The following is a 16,384-nucleotide window of genomic DNA, read 5'->3' on the forward strand; positions in this document are numbered from 1 at the left end:
AGGACAAAGCATTACTATTGTAATTGCTATATAGATAATTCACTGATGACATCAGTGGTAGGTTTTTAACTAAAATATATTAAAGATCAAGTGGGGGAAAAGGACAATTAATTCATCAGAATAAGTTTCATTTTTTTACATAGTAAAGAGCATTGTATAGGTGAAACAGTTTTATCTAACCTGCCAACAATGGTGATTCACTAATAATTCCTTTGAGTAAATGGTCATTCTATTGAGTCCTGTAGGGGTCTAGTGTTTAATATACCAATCAAAAAGTCATAGACTAAAACTAACTCAGCTAAAGCCATTTAGGAACATGATATTCATTTTGATTGCATGAATGCATTCACAGTAAATTTGTTAATTTTTTAATATCTCTAATTGTTTGCACTATTCTTTGGCTATGTCATCCAAATATTTAGATCAGCTGCCTTCTGAAATTCAGGGTTTTAGCCAGAATCTGACAAAGACTTCCCTTGATATCTAGATTTAAATAAAAAGGGATTTACAAATTGTCAGCATATAGGAACAGAAAACCTTGTAAAACAGTAATAAACTGGAGGGATTGCTTGGTTTTAACACAAAGAAAAGTATTGTAAACATAGGAGACAGATTCACCTGCCAATAGAATCACAATTTTAAATATGACACTTTACTGAGCTGTAAATTAGTGTAGGATAGGATTTTAAAACAGTTTATTACTGTTTATGGTCACTTCAGTTGGCTACTGGTAGTAGAAGCAGCAGAAAGGAAGATAAATTAAGTAGAATTAAGCAGAATCCACTGAAAAGAGTTGTAATGTACAGCGAGCAAGAAAGCACAGAGAATTTCTCTCCTTAAAAAAATAAACAAAAGATAAAAACTAACAAGGATAAAACCAAATACACAAACAAAAACTATGTCATGTATCATGAAAGACAAGTCAGTAGAGAATGTTTCAAAGCCAATTATACTTTTATATTTTATAGCAAGTGGAAGAGAAATTAAGCTTTGTTTCAGTACTCTCTATTAAAATTATCAACAAAAGAGAGAAAAAAAGAAAAGACAGCTTTTTAAATTCTACCATTATAACTTTTGTACTCTACCACTCTGCATTTTGGTCAATATTATGGACTAAATTGTGTCTTCCCAAAATTTATAGGTTGAAACCTAACCACCAAAATGACCGTATTTATGGAGGTAAGACCTTCAACAAGGTCATTAAGGTTAAATGAGAACATGGACATCAGTTGTGTGGTTTGAAAAGAAGCATTGGTAGATCTGGAAAAGAGCAGTTGGTTTACATGATCGAAGTATTGAGCTTTGATAAGACAGATGGTTAAATGTCTTCAAGATTCTGAGTATATTCAACGTTTTTGCCACTGTTATATAATGCATGAATCTGAATTAAACCGGTTTCATTGCCTCTTTCCTGTCAACTCCAGCATAGCACACATCACACTTACCCCTATGTTTTAGCAATTTATGCATGTCTGAGGTTCATGGTAAAGTCATAAGCTCCCGGGCAACAGGGGCATTTCATCTACTAATTGTGTTCCCTACAACACCTACAGCAATGTCATACACAGTTGGGTTCTTTATAAATATTTACCTTATTATAGAGCCCTGCAACAGACTGGGGGTATTCATAATGATGTAATACCATAGTCTGGTTCTGGGCTCAATGCTCTAATGAATGCAGCTGAATTAAGATATATGTACTATATTTCCTGGTGGGTAGTTCTTGGTATTAAAAAATAAAACATGAAAAAAATTTTTTAAAAACACTATAAAACTAAGAAAATCTTTGCTACTTTTTTGCAGGGACTTAAAAAAATAACAACACTGTCGGGTGCCTGGGTGGCTCAGTTGGTTAAGCGGCTGCCTTCGGCTCAGGTCATGATCCTGGAGTCCCAGGATCGAGTCCCGCATCAGGCTCCCTGCTCACCAGGGGAGTCTGCGTCTCCCTCTGACCCTCCCCCTCTCATGCGCTCTCTCTCTCTCTCTCATTCTCTTTCAAATAAATAAATAAAATCTTTAAAAAAAATAACAACACTGTCTATCCTGTGGACTGTTTTATAATATTGATGCAATCGTTTGGTTTTGATCAGGTTTGCTAGTGTGGCAGGTGCTTCAAAAGTGACATTTAAGAAGAATATAGCTAGATTGACTACTTTCATATGTACAAATGCTTTAGGCTTGACCAAAATAACCTCTTAGAAATTTCATCACTATTTACTTGAGACTTACAGAGCACTGGCTAATATATGGATGATCAAATTCTGTTTTTCTAAAGGCAAAATCAATACCTTCTGTGACTATGAAAGATGATTTCAAAAAATAAATGTGAAACAGCAGTATATAGAGAGGGATGTGTGGGTTTGTATTGCATCCTAATATTTAAAATTATTATTTGGGGAGAAATCTTATTTTATCTTGAATTCCATAACTGACTTTGCATGAAGACATTTGTGTTTCATTAACTAAGAAGACATTGATCTGTATATCCTATATTGTACACTTAAGGATCAATGGAAATGGTTTTCAAGAAAGAGTTTTCTTCTAAAAAAGTGGATCTTACAAAGATCTTTTATTCCTTACTCATTCAGGAGGCCTAAATGAGTACCTATATATATGTGTGTGTGTGTGTGTATATATATATATACGCAGATTGAGAGAGACAGGGAGAATAAGGACTCAAAATGTTTGTGAATGAGAGGATAATAAAGGTTTATAATGCTGCTTAAAGATAGCTACTAAATTAAGTTCACCATGTTTTGTATAAGATATGGAACAATAAATACTGTTTAGAAGATTTCCATAAGATTAATAATTAAGGTGTTTTGCTACCAGGAAGAGAGTGAAATGTCAAGCCACGGACTAGAAGAAGATTTCAAAATATATAACCAACAAAAAACTTAAATTGAGGATATATAAAGAACTCTTACATATTGATAAGACAGAGATGAACAATTCTTTTTTTTTTAATAGGTAAAAGGCTCAAATGATCCTTAACAGAGAAAGATATCCACATTATTAATCATTATTAATCATCAGGGAAATTCAAATTAAAATCCAAAAAGATACACTTACATATACTGATGTGTTGATATAGGGCAACTAGGACATTCATACATTGTTGGTGGTAGTGTAATTAATACTTTGATCAATTCTTTGGCAGTCTACTAAAGTTAATCATGTGCCTACTCAGTGACCTACTGATTTCATTTCTAGATAAATACCCAAGAAAAATGAGTGCACCCATTCTACCAACACATAAGAATAATCATAGAAACTATATTCATTATAGCTAAAAACTAGAAATAATCATACAAATCCAAATGACCACAAACCATAGAGTAAAAATTAGGAAATTCACACCAGAATCTTTTATAGTACTATGTAGATGAGATTTTAAAATTTAACTAAAAAGTCCATTTATAATAGTTTACTGGCTCTTATAAAAAATTCTTAGTTTTATGTAATTGACATACTTTTTGATGTCTATAATGCACATATTAACATTACCATTGTAAGTTAAAAAAGTTATTTCACTGTATTTTTGCCTAGTAAAATGTAAACAAGAAGTAAATATTAATATGAAGTTAACATTTTTGCAAAGGAAATAGGTAATTAGGTAATTGATAGTTTGAAAATATATTCATTTCTGAAACAGGGATTTTAAGAGAAATACTAATATTTAATTTTTAGTTTTTTGAATTGAGATTTTTAATTCTGAAATTTACAAGCTAATTTAAGTGAACTAATTTTGGGGGAGGTAAAAATATTGGTAGCACAAAGGAAGCAGAAATGTAGAGTCAAAATATTAACAAAACTAACAGAAAAAAATCAACCACATAAAACCTCAGTTTTTGACTTTTATTTACCATTCAAGGGGTACCTCACTTCCTTTCAGAAGACAAATGAATTTATCAGTTATCAGTGTTATAATTTAGAAAAATTAAGCATTTTTTTGAGTTTTTTCTTCAAGTTATACTGAAAGTTTCCAAATAAATACCAAAGAAGAGAGAGCAGTAGAATTAACTTTCATGTTCCTATTACCTAGCTTTGGTAACCATCAGTTTTTCATTATTCTTTAGGTAATTTTTTTTAAAGTCAATCTTTCATGAATTTTAAGAAAAACCTATAGTCACTAAGCATTTCTGCACAAAGCAAATGCACCCCTCCACTCAGGATGATTTAATTCAAATTTAGTAGATTAATTTCAGAGAAATGGCTTCTTTTCTTAATTCAATGGTTTAATTCCTCTTCATTTCAAAATCAAAGTTAGCGTACCAAGCTGAAGGAAGAGCTCCAGAGGTAATGCATTCATCCCAGACATGACTGACTTGTTATCCTTGTCATCCCATGTCATATCCATGTCATTTACATGTTGTAAAACTACTGACACATGTAATGACATGGACATATATTTTTAAAAAATTTTTTTAATTTAAATTCAATTTAGTTAACATATATTGTATTATTAGCTTCAGGGGTAGAATTTAGTGATTCATCAGTTGCATATAACACCCAGTGCTCATTTCATCAAGTGCCCTCCTTAATGTCCATCCCCCCACCCACCTCCCCTCCAGCAACCCTGTTTGTTTCCTAGAGTTAAGAGTCTCTTATGGTTTGTCTCCCTCTCTGTTTTTATCTTATTTTATTTTTCCTTCCACTCCCCTATGTTCATCTGTTATGTTTCTTAAATTCCACATATGAGTGAAATCATATGGTATTTCTTTCTCTGACTTATTTTGCGTAACATAATATCCTCTAGGGACACCTAGGTGGCTCAGTTGGTTAAGCATCTGCTTTCAGCTCAGGTCATGACCCCAGGATCCTGGGATCAAGTCTTGCATCAGGCTCCTTGCTCAGCGGGGAGCCTGCTTCTCCCTCTGCCTGCCGCTCCCCCTGCTTGTGCTCTCTCTCTCTCTGACAAATAAATAAATAAAATCTTTTTTAAAAATACCCTCTTGTTCTATCCACATCATTGCAAATGGCAAGATTCCATTCTTTTTGATGGCTGGATAATATTCCATTAAAAAATAAATATTTATAAATAAAATAAATATATATATACATTTATTCAGCTATAGATGGAAATCTGGGCTCTTTCCATCTTTTAGCTATTGTGGACATTGCCGCTATAAACACTGGGGTGCATGTGCCCCTCCAAATGACTATTTTTGTAGCCTTTGGATAAATACCTGGTAGTGCAAGTGCTGGGTCATAGGGTAGCTCTATTTTTAACTTTTTGAGGAACCGCCACACTGTTTTCCAGAGTGGCTGCACCAGTTTGCATTCCCAACGACAGTGTAAGAGGGTTCCCCTTTCAACATGGACATATTTTAAAAATCATTATGCTAAGGAAAAGAAGCCACACAGGAAGGACTATATACTGAAGGTTTCCATTGTTTATGCTATTCTGAAAGACAAAACCATTTCGGCAAAAATCGGATGAGTCTTTGCCAGGAACTAGGAATAAAGAGAGGACACTGAATGCAAAGGGCTATGATGGGACATTTTTGGGATAGAAATACTGTATATCTTGATTATGATGGTGTTTATATGCTTGTACACATTTGTCAAAATTCATCGACCTGTATACTTAAGAAGGGAGAATTTTAGGGGTGTCTGGATGGCTCAGTTCATTAAGCATCCGACTCTTGGTTTCAGCTCAGGTCATGTCTCAGGGTTGTAGGATCGAGCTCCACGTGGGGCTCTGTGCTCAGGAGGGAGCTTTCCTGGGATTCTCTCTCCCCTTCTCCCTCTGCTCCTCCCCTTGCTTGCATGTACTTTCTCTCTCTCAAATAGATAAATAAATCTTTAAAAAAAAAGAAGGGAGAATTTTACTGTATGTAAACCATTATTTCAGTTCATCTATTTTTTTATTAACATATAATATATTATTTGTTCCAGGGGTACAGGCCTGTGACTCATCAGTCTTATACAATTCACAGCGCTCCACATACACTCCCCAATGTCCATCACCTATTAAGTCTAACTTAAACACAAATAATAGCATACCAAGGTCTAATGGACCAAGGACGAAATGATCATCTTCCTTAATTGGGATAACACATTAAAAATGAAATTTGAACTGGTATTTGATTTAGGGCAACCATTTCACAGTTTTGTTTTTTATCAAGCTTATAATCCATTAAAATGTCCCGTATGTGTCTAGTTTTTTAAAAAATCAGTACATTGAATACTACATCATAAACTAATGAGGTACTATATGCTGGCTAATTGAATTTAAACAAAAATCAATCAATCAATCAATCAATCAATCAATGCGGTACTGTAGCTTAATCTTTAAAGATTCCATCTGATATATTTATTTCTACCACATGAATCTAGATCTTTTTTATTCTGTACATTGCTATACAAGAGTATACTCCATATAATCTTATGTCATCCACAATTTAGTCAGCATGTTTTGTAAAAAAAATATTGTTCTTTGTAGAAAAATCATTTTTAATTTGTTTTTGTTTGGTTTACACTAGATTATATGAAACATGTATTTGTATATGGTAACAGAATCTAAGTAAACTGATGAAATATAAAGGTCCTGAAGACTGATAAAATGTCTTCTCAAGTGAAGTTACTTATGTTCTGTTATAATCAGTTTCTTTTTTTAAAAAAAAGATTCATTTATTTATTTGATGGGGGAGGGGCAGAGGACGAGGGAGAGAATCTCAAGCACACGGCTGAGCATGGAGGCCGAGGTGGGGCTTGACCCTAGGACCCTGAGATCATGACTGGGCCGAAATCAAGAGTCAAACGCTGAACCAACTGAGCCACCCAGGCACCCCAGTTCCTTTTATTTTTTCAAGGAAACATTTTAAATCTTCTTTTTTAAAATGCCACTAGTGTTAAATTATTTTAAATTATATAAATTACTGTGAGGTTTTATTTCTTTCAGTTCTCTTCACCTTTATATTTTTAAGTGTATTTATATATTTTAAAGAAAAATATCTGGCATTAAATAATTGCATGCAAATATATCTTAAATTACTATATATGTATTTGTTTTGTGTTAACAAAATTCAATATAGTTAAGTAATTCCCATTTTTTTAAATTGCATATGCTTTTGTTTGAATCTGTGATAATCCTACCTTTCTAATTTGTCCTATACAGCACACATATGCTCTCTCTCAAGTGAAAGGAAATTTTCTTTGAGTAAATTAGAACTTATATATTAATCCTTAGATTAGTATAGAAACATTTTCAACTACTGAACGAAAAGATTCCTCCCCCAAGCAGATAAGAAGGTACATCTTCCATGTCACTATTCATTATTGATAAACCATGCTGTACTTTTAGATAATTAGGTTTAAATGCTAATATTTTACAGTTTTCTATTACAAGATGTACAAAGATATTTTAAAAAGCAGTATATTCTCAGACACTTCTACAGATAGGTATTTCCCTAGATTTGATAGACTTTAATAGTTTGTTATTTCTTTTTTTTTTTTTTTTTTTTAAAGATTTTATTTATTTATTTGAGAGAGAGAGAATGAGAGAGAGCACATGAGAGGGGCGAGGGTCAGAGGGAGAAGCAGACTCCCCGCCGAGCAGGGAGCCCGATGCGGGACTCGATCCCGGGACTCCAGGATCATGACCTGAGCCGAAGGCAGTCGCCTAACCAACTGAGCCACCCAGGCGCCCAATAGTTTGTTATTTCTATTTGCTTATGAATTTCAATGATTACTTATCTTCCAAAGTTCTCAAAATACAAATATTGTAACATGCGAGAAGGAAAAGACAAATTTTAAAATAACCCTCCCCAGTTGCCGGATACTTGAGCTCATACTTTTTTCCTGATCACTCATTTGGACAGAAATATCTTAACTTTCTAAGAGAGATATCTGCAGCTGATTTTCCTCTTTTGAGTTTTTTTCCAGGCAGGTAAGAAAGTCAGAATGCAAAGCAGTACAAAGCACATGAGGAATTCACTTACAGACCTGGATATAATTTAGGGCATGCACAATGGGGTTTTGCTGATCTCAAATGTACAGATTTATCTATTTCATTTTTCATAATGTCTTCTTTATTATACTACATATGAAAACGTCAATGAAAACTATTAAACTAGAAAATACTTTATGAAAATCATAAAATGTTAGTTTGCATTACATTTCAATCAGGCATTATGGCTAAAGTAAAGCACCGTTCATTATCTAGTTCAGTTTCTATGATACTCACTGGAAACTCTGTGGGAATCTAAAAGGTCATTTTTAATATACACTGATAACCCTTCAGGTTGAGAGAAAACCACCCCCCAGTGGTGACATTATTACTTTCATTCTGAGAAATAACACATCATTTTATCTGTAGTATAAGTCATAAAAAGAATACAAAAATAAAAATGAACTCAACTAATAAACAGGAAAGATGTTCTGAAAAACTCTTTGAAACAGCCTGGAAATGACTAAATTCTTTTTTAAAAATTTTATTTATTTATTTGTTTGTTTATTTATTTGAGAGAGAGAGAGAGAGCAAGTACTCGAGCAGGGGGAGGGGCAGAGGGAGAGAATCTCCAGCAGACTTTGTGCTGAGGGCAGAGCCTGACTTTGGGATTAACCTCAGGACCCTGAGATCATGATCTGAGCAAAAATCAAGAGTCAGATGCTTAACCGACTGAGCCAGCCACCCAGGAGCCCCCAGAGTGACTAATTTTTTTTCTTTTAAATAAATAGCTCTAGTGAGACATTATCACAAACTACATGTTTTTTTTTTCACGTTACTCTATAGGAAAATGCATGCTACCCTTTCCCATAAGTATTTTTCAAATAGTATTTTCTAAATATCTTGGAATTAGTTACCACTATATTCTAGAAACTAGACACAAATCCTGCTTTTAGGGGACTTACAATGTTGTCAAAAAGATAAGGCAGGTCTCACATTTGCTCAAAACATGAGTGAGGGGGAAGAAGTCTAAAAGTAAACAAATTTACCAAAAAATGTCAAGATTAACAGAATTAGGAACTTGAGAGTTAAATTCAATTTTTAAGAAATAAATTTACATTTTTACATATGTTCTCTGTAACTGTAAAATTCTATCTACAACTATCACCATAGCAAGAGCAGAATTGCAGAACATAAGAAACTGGTTAAAGGAATACTGATAAAAGAATAAGCAATAGATTATTTCTTAAAACATAGATGGTTTTGTGCATATTAAAAATAAATGAAAACATCAAGACATGTCAAATTATAGAGAAATAGGCAGTTTTGTATAATCATTTTATTAAAAAGTAGTTCATCTTACCTCTATTACCAGTTGCCGAAGAGATGGTGAAGCCATGGAATGTAGACTTGAGTTACCCCTTATGGGACTGTGGAGACTAACGTAAGCCACAACATTTCTCTGCAGAACCTTCTTGAAATCCTGAAACCAAAACAAACAAACAAATAAAAAACCATTAATAAAAGTAACAGATTTTACTTTATCAGTTATGTGTCGAATAATAAACACTCCCTACTTACAGTCATTACATTACACAACTACTGTTTTAAAAAAAATGTACTCTATTAGAGTGTACAAAGGTCATAAAAGGATTTTAAATAAAAGGGATAAGGAGTTACATATCACACATGACAAAATATTTTTAAGCATGTTCCTGAAAAATGTCAAATCTTAAAAGAAAATGTTCTTAAATGGTTAACCTAGTATAAGATTCAACTTTAGAGTACAGAATGGAAAGTTTACTCTAGCCACAGCACTTAATTTTATAGTTACTGAGTTAGAGAACAGACATGGGTAAACTACTAGGGTGATTAATCAAACTAGGCCTTTCCTTTGAGACAATGAGCTCATTTTTACATGCAGTAGCTCTTTATTCTGAACAAAATGGGGCATAATACACCTTTGTCCCTGCACATATTACCTGAAATAAAACCTGATACATTTTATGCACATGAGTAGCATAAAATGATTTCAGCAGAATAATTCTACTTCTCTGCTGAGCTCTATCCCCCAAAACTGAAGACTACTGAGCCTATTAATAAGGTGCTGCTAAGAAGGCCTGATGTTATATTCCTCCTTTTTTGCACAAATATTTAATGACTAATCATCATGGTGACAATTCTATAGAAATGACCTAAAAACTGACCTAATTCATGTCTTAGGACCTTACCTTTCTTCCTCCAACACTATGACATGAAAGACAGCAAGAGCCTGTCTCCCTAGCAAATCAGTATGTGACTCCGATTTTAAGTTGAAAATTCAGTTACACCTCTGTGAAATGGTGAAAACATTCCATTTAAAATTAATAAATGTTTTAAATGGACAGGAATGATGAACTGAAACAAATACTCCGCTTTGCACATAATGTTGTTTTAAAAAAAAGTCCCTTTTTTCGAAAAAATGCTCCACAAGTGCTGTGGAAAAACAACTTCTATTTACATACTAGCACAGAGACACTGTCTATATGTTAGTCCATTTTACACTCATGAGAACCTCACATTAGTATACATGTGGAGGAATCAAGTCTTGGATAAAGTTAATCTCGCCTTAAGACCACAACGTTTTATGGCAGAAAGAATCTGAAGTCAGACTTTCTGACTGTAAATTCTGTAACATTTCCACAGTAGCCTGTGAAAAATGAAGAATCTTCAAAAGAAGAAATGGTACTTTTCATTTAGTAAATGGTACTATTTTATTTAGAAACTGTACTACTTATTTAGTAAAATGTGGTAATTTTCCTCAAGGATCAAGATCAGTATTGAGTCACTTCTGTAATAACTCTATCACTATAAATTTCAGTTTTAAGTTTATTGACCAATATCACCTAATCTTTTTAATTACAGCTGTGGGTTTCAAAGGTTTCCTCTGCAAGCAGAATTAAATACGGCAATATGACATGTCAACAAGTGCTTTCCTCATTCGTCTTCACTAGGAAATCAGGTTAGAGCATAAAGTAAATGTTTCGTTCTCAGGAGTAGATTTGGTAAAAGTAGACAGAACAGGAAAACCAGTAGTTTTCTAAATTCCTTCTCAACTATTTAGTTATAAAATGGCTTCATGAACAGTATTGTAATAATCTTCTGAGATATAGTAATTTTACATAGTATATTTTATGAGCCAATAATCAAATCTTTATGTTATTCACCATCTTCTTCACTCTTGTATCTTTGCCTACCTAGTCATGGAAAAAGCCAGAAAGTGACTGAACTGATAATTAGTTGCCAAACATGCATATATACATAAATATGTTAGGACAGAGGTCCCTACTTTTTTTGAATAGGAAGAGCCTTTTTTAACATAAATACTTTTTCCTATGGACTCCCACATTATAGGTTTTTTAGTTGATAGAGAAAAATATAAAATTATTGAAAGATAAAATGAATTTGGTAAAACTTACAAATAAATTTATATTTTATCAAACAAAAAAAATCTCAATTTGAAAATATAATTGCCCATATACATGCAAGGCCACTTTATTGATTCAATTTACAGGCTATCATGCTTGACGGTCAAATAAATTCAAAGACTTTTTGCAATGCACTTCCCCATGCATAGGGGCTCAGGATATATAAGTTAGGGACTACTAATGTTGGACAAGCCAACTTTCAGAACATAGCTTAGAAATATACGAGTTAATTTAGGATTAATATAAATTTAATGTGAAAATTACTAGACTGATATGGAGAAGGCTGTATGATATAGAGGAATAAATTTTTGGAATTTGAAAATCTTTAAGACACTCTTTTTAAAATGCATCTTAATGTTGCAAGAAAACTAAAATACTATTTTATGATGAAAAGAATTCCAAAATACTAAAATCAGCCCAGATTACAAATGTATTTCCCAAATTGCTTTTTAACCTGTTTATGTCTTTAAAGTAAGTAATTTGGAATAAAGTCTGAAAGGTTGGTTTAGCTATTACATTTTCCATCTAACTAAAAATATGTCAATTTAAAAATGTTCTTTCAGCAATAGAATTTATTCATTTGAATTAGTTCTTTTGAATATGGAACAAATAGTTACACAACTAATTTGAGTATGAAAAATATTCTAATTTGCAACATTTATATCTTGATAAATTTTACACTAAAATTTTTCCATTATTAAGACTTCTTTTTCTTCAAATTAAAAAGACACTTGCTATTTTCTTTTGTGTATCTTTTTGATATTTCCCTTGAAGTCAATAGACATTTTATCTTTTTTTTTGGAATTCTTAAATAAAAAATGAAATAGGAGAATTTCCCATTAGATACTTAAGTTGTTTTTTTTTTCTCCAAAGCTGAGATAGTAAATAAACTAGAATATCAAATAGTTGTATTTTCCTAGATAACAGTGTATAGATTTTCTCCTACATTTTCCACTAACCCTTTTTTTTAAAAAAATCATAAAGCAAATAGAATATCTCAGAGTTTTAAAATGTTTTCATTGTTTTTAATATGGCATCAATCCAATTATCAGTTGATATATCCCATTAAAAATATAGTGCATCTGTGAAACACAGACCTATCAAAAGCATTTGAAACTTAAACATACCAGTGGTATTCTAACTATGACCCATTGCATGCTAGATTTCATTTGGACAAAGCCTTCCTAAGGTAGTTTAGGTAGGTAGGTAGGTTAATAGATAGATTTTTAGGAAAGAAGGAACAGAGAGATAGAAGTGTAGGAATAGAAGGAGGATGGAATGGAGGGAGTGAGAAGGAAGGAAACCACTATTTTAAGCTATGGTATGATGCTAAGATAGTAGATATTTAACATAAGAGACTGTTTCCTAATTCCAGATAATTGCCAGAAAGTTAAAAAAAAAAAAAAAGTAATTGTATGTATCACCTGATCTTTTCTTGTCCAGTAACTATCAACCTGTCTAAGGAGAAACACAATAACCAGGTAAAAACAATTGTGGGCATATCAAAGTCTGCAGGTCTGGTAGCAACAAGAGTAAGATAGTAGCAGATCATACACAGTTCACTGGCGTCTAATTCCCTCTCAATCTTATAGGTGATCTCAGCAAGTTAGAAGACAGGACAACTGGGTTGAAAGGTACATTCTTATCCCTGGCTTCAACAACTTTATTTTGTCAACTTAAGTCTAAAAGAGAGAGAGAGAGAGAGTGCATGAGAGCATAGTAATTAATGTCCATTTACCTCTCCCCATTCATATGAGCCAATATTGCCAAAAGCTGTTCCTCCCCATGAACAGAAAACAATTGTGCGGTCTGGTCTCCACCCTTTCTTAACTCTTAACATCAAGGCCCGGATAAAAGCGGTGATTATGGCAGTGCTGCTGGCCCATTCTTGTCCGTAAGGACCATATGTGGTATGATGGTGGCTGCCAACTATGATATACCGGTCTGGAAATAGAAGGAAACAAGGGCCATTAAAACAAAATATAAACCTTAACAATAAATTTAATGACATTTACATAATCCTGTTGCACAACTGAGCACCAATTATGTAAAATCGTCCTAATAATTAAGAGTATTTTAACATTTTTCACCCACTGTCTTGATTCACACATCTGTGTATATCAAAGCAGAGGCAGCTGCTGAACTCAATTATGATTCCAAAGCTTAGATCCATATTACTGTCCTTTGCAACATGCATATTAATTAATGAAGTATACAAATATGCCACAATGAAACCTTTATCTAACATTTTCCCAGAATCATAATGGGAAGTGTCCTGTAAACAATGTGTGTATGCTCAGTAAATATTAATGAACTATTAATACATATGATGGAGCAGTCATTCAGTAGCTGTAAATATTAAATAAAGTGATAGTCATGTATGGATTTTGAAATAAATGAAGTATTTAGGGAATTAATTATAGCTTCCAACTTAGAGTTTTAGCTCCTCTCATTTCCCTGAAGGAAAAAAAAAATCAACATCAAAAGTCATCCAACTACTGTAAAAGTTTTCTTTTCACATTATTTCATATAATCATAGAAAATTCATTAGACACAACATAAAAAGATCTCCATAACACATGGATGGGGCCTGCTCAGTGTACATTACTGACTATTGTCAATAATAAGGTAGAAAAAACTCTATCTCCAGAGTTTCTTCTGATTTGGTTGCCACTGAATGTTGCTGGTATAGAACTCTATTTCACCAAGTAGTCCTATACATCGGTGTAAAAAGATTTCTTCACTGAGTGTCATTTTATTCAGAGATGTTCCATAGCTCAATGGTGCAGACTCTGAAGCCAACCCTGCTTGGGTCTGGATCCAGACTATTCGATTTACTAGTTGTGTGACCTTGGAAAGCTTATCTAAGCTCCTTATGCCTTGATTTCTTCAAGTATAAAATGAAAATACAAATACCACATACATCATTCACTTGCTTTGAGTTTTAAATGAGTTACTAAGTGTAAAGCACTTTGAACAGTGTCTGACACATAATAAGTACTACCTGTGTGTGGAATAAATGAATTACTCCTTTACTTCATGGCATCAAAAAGTTATTGGACAGAAAATCATTGCATGAAGTTATTTTAGTTTTCTACACTGATTTTAGAACCAGCAATGAATTTGATCTGCCAACATTTTATCAAAATTTCATTAATGGTATATCCAGGGTGGTTGCAAATGTTGAAACTCAGGGAATTTATTTACTCATCTCCCAGATATGTGTGAAAGTTCTGCTTGGGATTATCTGTATTCTAGATAAACCATATCCAAAAGCCTTAATGATTGTTTCTAATTTTCAGAGTCATTAAATAAGAAAATCATGTGAATGAACAGCTAATATTTTTGTGTAGAATTCAAATAAACAAAATTTGGGAAGCTTTGCTTATTATACACTGAAGAATATTACTGGTAAATTGATTTTAAGAAATTGATTTTTTTCTATATTGAATTTCAATTAGGAAAGCTCTTTTACCCTCAAGCTAGTATAGTTTTGTACAATTTGGTTTTTCCATAAAAACTTGTAAATGTAGCAATGATGATAAATATTTCTGGTGCTTCAATTAGAGATTCTTATGATGGAAATTTGTCGAAATAGTTGAAATGCAGCCATGACAATTTCCAAACCCATTTATATCTTGTATTGAAAGACATTAAAATCAGAGGTTGAAAGACATTAAAATCAGAGGTTGTTCAACATTGTTACTGTAAAGAAATCAGAGAAAATATGAACCTTCCATAAATTTTCTAAAAGAGTTGGCTGGCAAGAAACTTGGGGAGATGTAAAACTTGATCTCAAAATTCTCTAGGTTATCAATTACAGGGTCAATTTGACTAAAGTTGTGGAGAAAAATAATTCTCCAAGGAGAACCAGAGTCAGTATCCCAACCAAATCAACAGAAGTGGCACAAGACTGCTGCATTCTACCCTGTATGCCAAGCACTCAGACAGCAGGATGTAGCTCAATCTCACAATGCATTCAGGAGAATCTCTTAATTAATATATGTACTAGCTAGTTTTACTTTTTTTAGCCTGCATCATATTATCTGAAGATGCCATGAACATCCCAGAGCAAGGTGTACAATTATTTAAAATTTAGCTGGGTGATCATTTTCATAAGCATCTTCAAAACCTAAAGCCATGCAGACATTAGGCAGAACTGTCAGCGGACCAAGGTTCAGAGGCAGAACATAGATTAGCACTGAAAGATTAGATTTTGGAGATAAAAACTTTGTTATTTTTTTAAAGACACCATTAAAACTAAAATATTTTCTTTCTTAAAATGTCCTTTCTTGATAAAAGTAAAAACTCCAGTGGTTATGTTATAGTGAAGAAGAATAAACAAACAAACAAAAAACATTGGTTTTTGTAGCTTTTCTTCATGAGACACATGCCAATTTAACAAATCTAAACTCTGTTTTCTTCTTTTGTTTTGTTTTGTTTCCCTTATACTCTCTACTTTGATTTATTTTTGAAGAGAGTAAGAGAGAGAATAAAGACCTACTTCTTGGTTTCCTACTGACTCACTCTGAGAGTGGTATGAACTAGTTACATCTGAATTAGGAAATGCATTTAATTATGTTCTTACATTGTTATAGAGCATTTTCTTTTGATGGTTTAATAAATTATAAATACATAGAGAATCTCAGCCCTACTTACCTGGAGATGTCAAGCCCTTTAAATATCCAACAACATTAGTAACTGTTTTGAATTTTGTAACTGTCTGAACTTGCATGTTGACAATTCTTTCATCTGAAAAAAAAGTAAGATATTTACTTTTCTATATTGTTTTTTCTTAAAACATTCAAATTAATTTATCTAATTTCACTAACAAAAGAATTCCAAACAATTGAATTTTTTTAGAAAATCAAAGTTATACCTTTTGACAAATATCTATTCAATACTTTGTGTCAACTCTATTTTAGGTACTTGTTATACAATGATAACTAAGTTACCATTGCTGGCCTCACAGACCTGCAGAGCTATAAAGAGGCAGCTCTAAGCTACAATTAAGTTCAATATG

At 32.8% G+C, this 16,384-nt stretch overlaps 1 protein-coding gene across 1 annotated transcript in view; it reads right to left on the reverse strand.

The window, feature by feature from the left end:
- NAALADL2 (N-acetylated alpha-linked acidic dipeptidase like 2) overlaps positions 1-16,384 on the reverse strand; it is a 911,251-nt gene that overhangs the window by 304,013 nt on the left and 590,854 nt on the right. Inside the window, exons 7-9 of the mRNA XM_021702572.1 lie at positions 16,021-16,113; positions 13,100-13,305; positions 9,258-9,377 (exon numbers count right to left, since the gene is read on the reverse strand). Of these exons, the coding sequence (XP_021558247.1) occupies positions 9,258-9,377; positions 13,100-13,305; positions 16,021-16,113 (419 nt within the window). The remainder of the gene's footprint in view (positions 1-9,257; positions 9,378-13,099; positions 13,306-16,020; positions 16,114-16,384) is intronic.

Source organism: Neomonachus schauinslandi, chromosome 1, assembly GCF_002201575.2.
Source record: "Neomonachus schauinslandi chromosome 1, ASM220157v2, whole genome shotgun sequence".
NCBI lineage: Eukaryota > Metazoa > Chordata > Mammalia > Carnivora > Phocidae > Neomonachus > Neomonachus schauinslandi.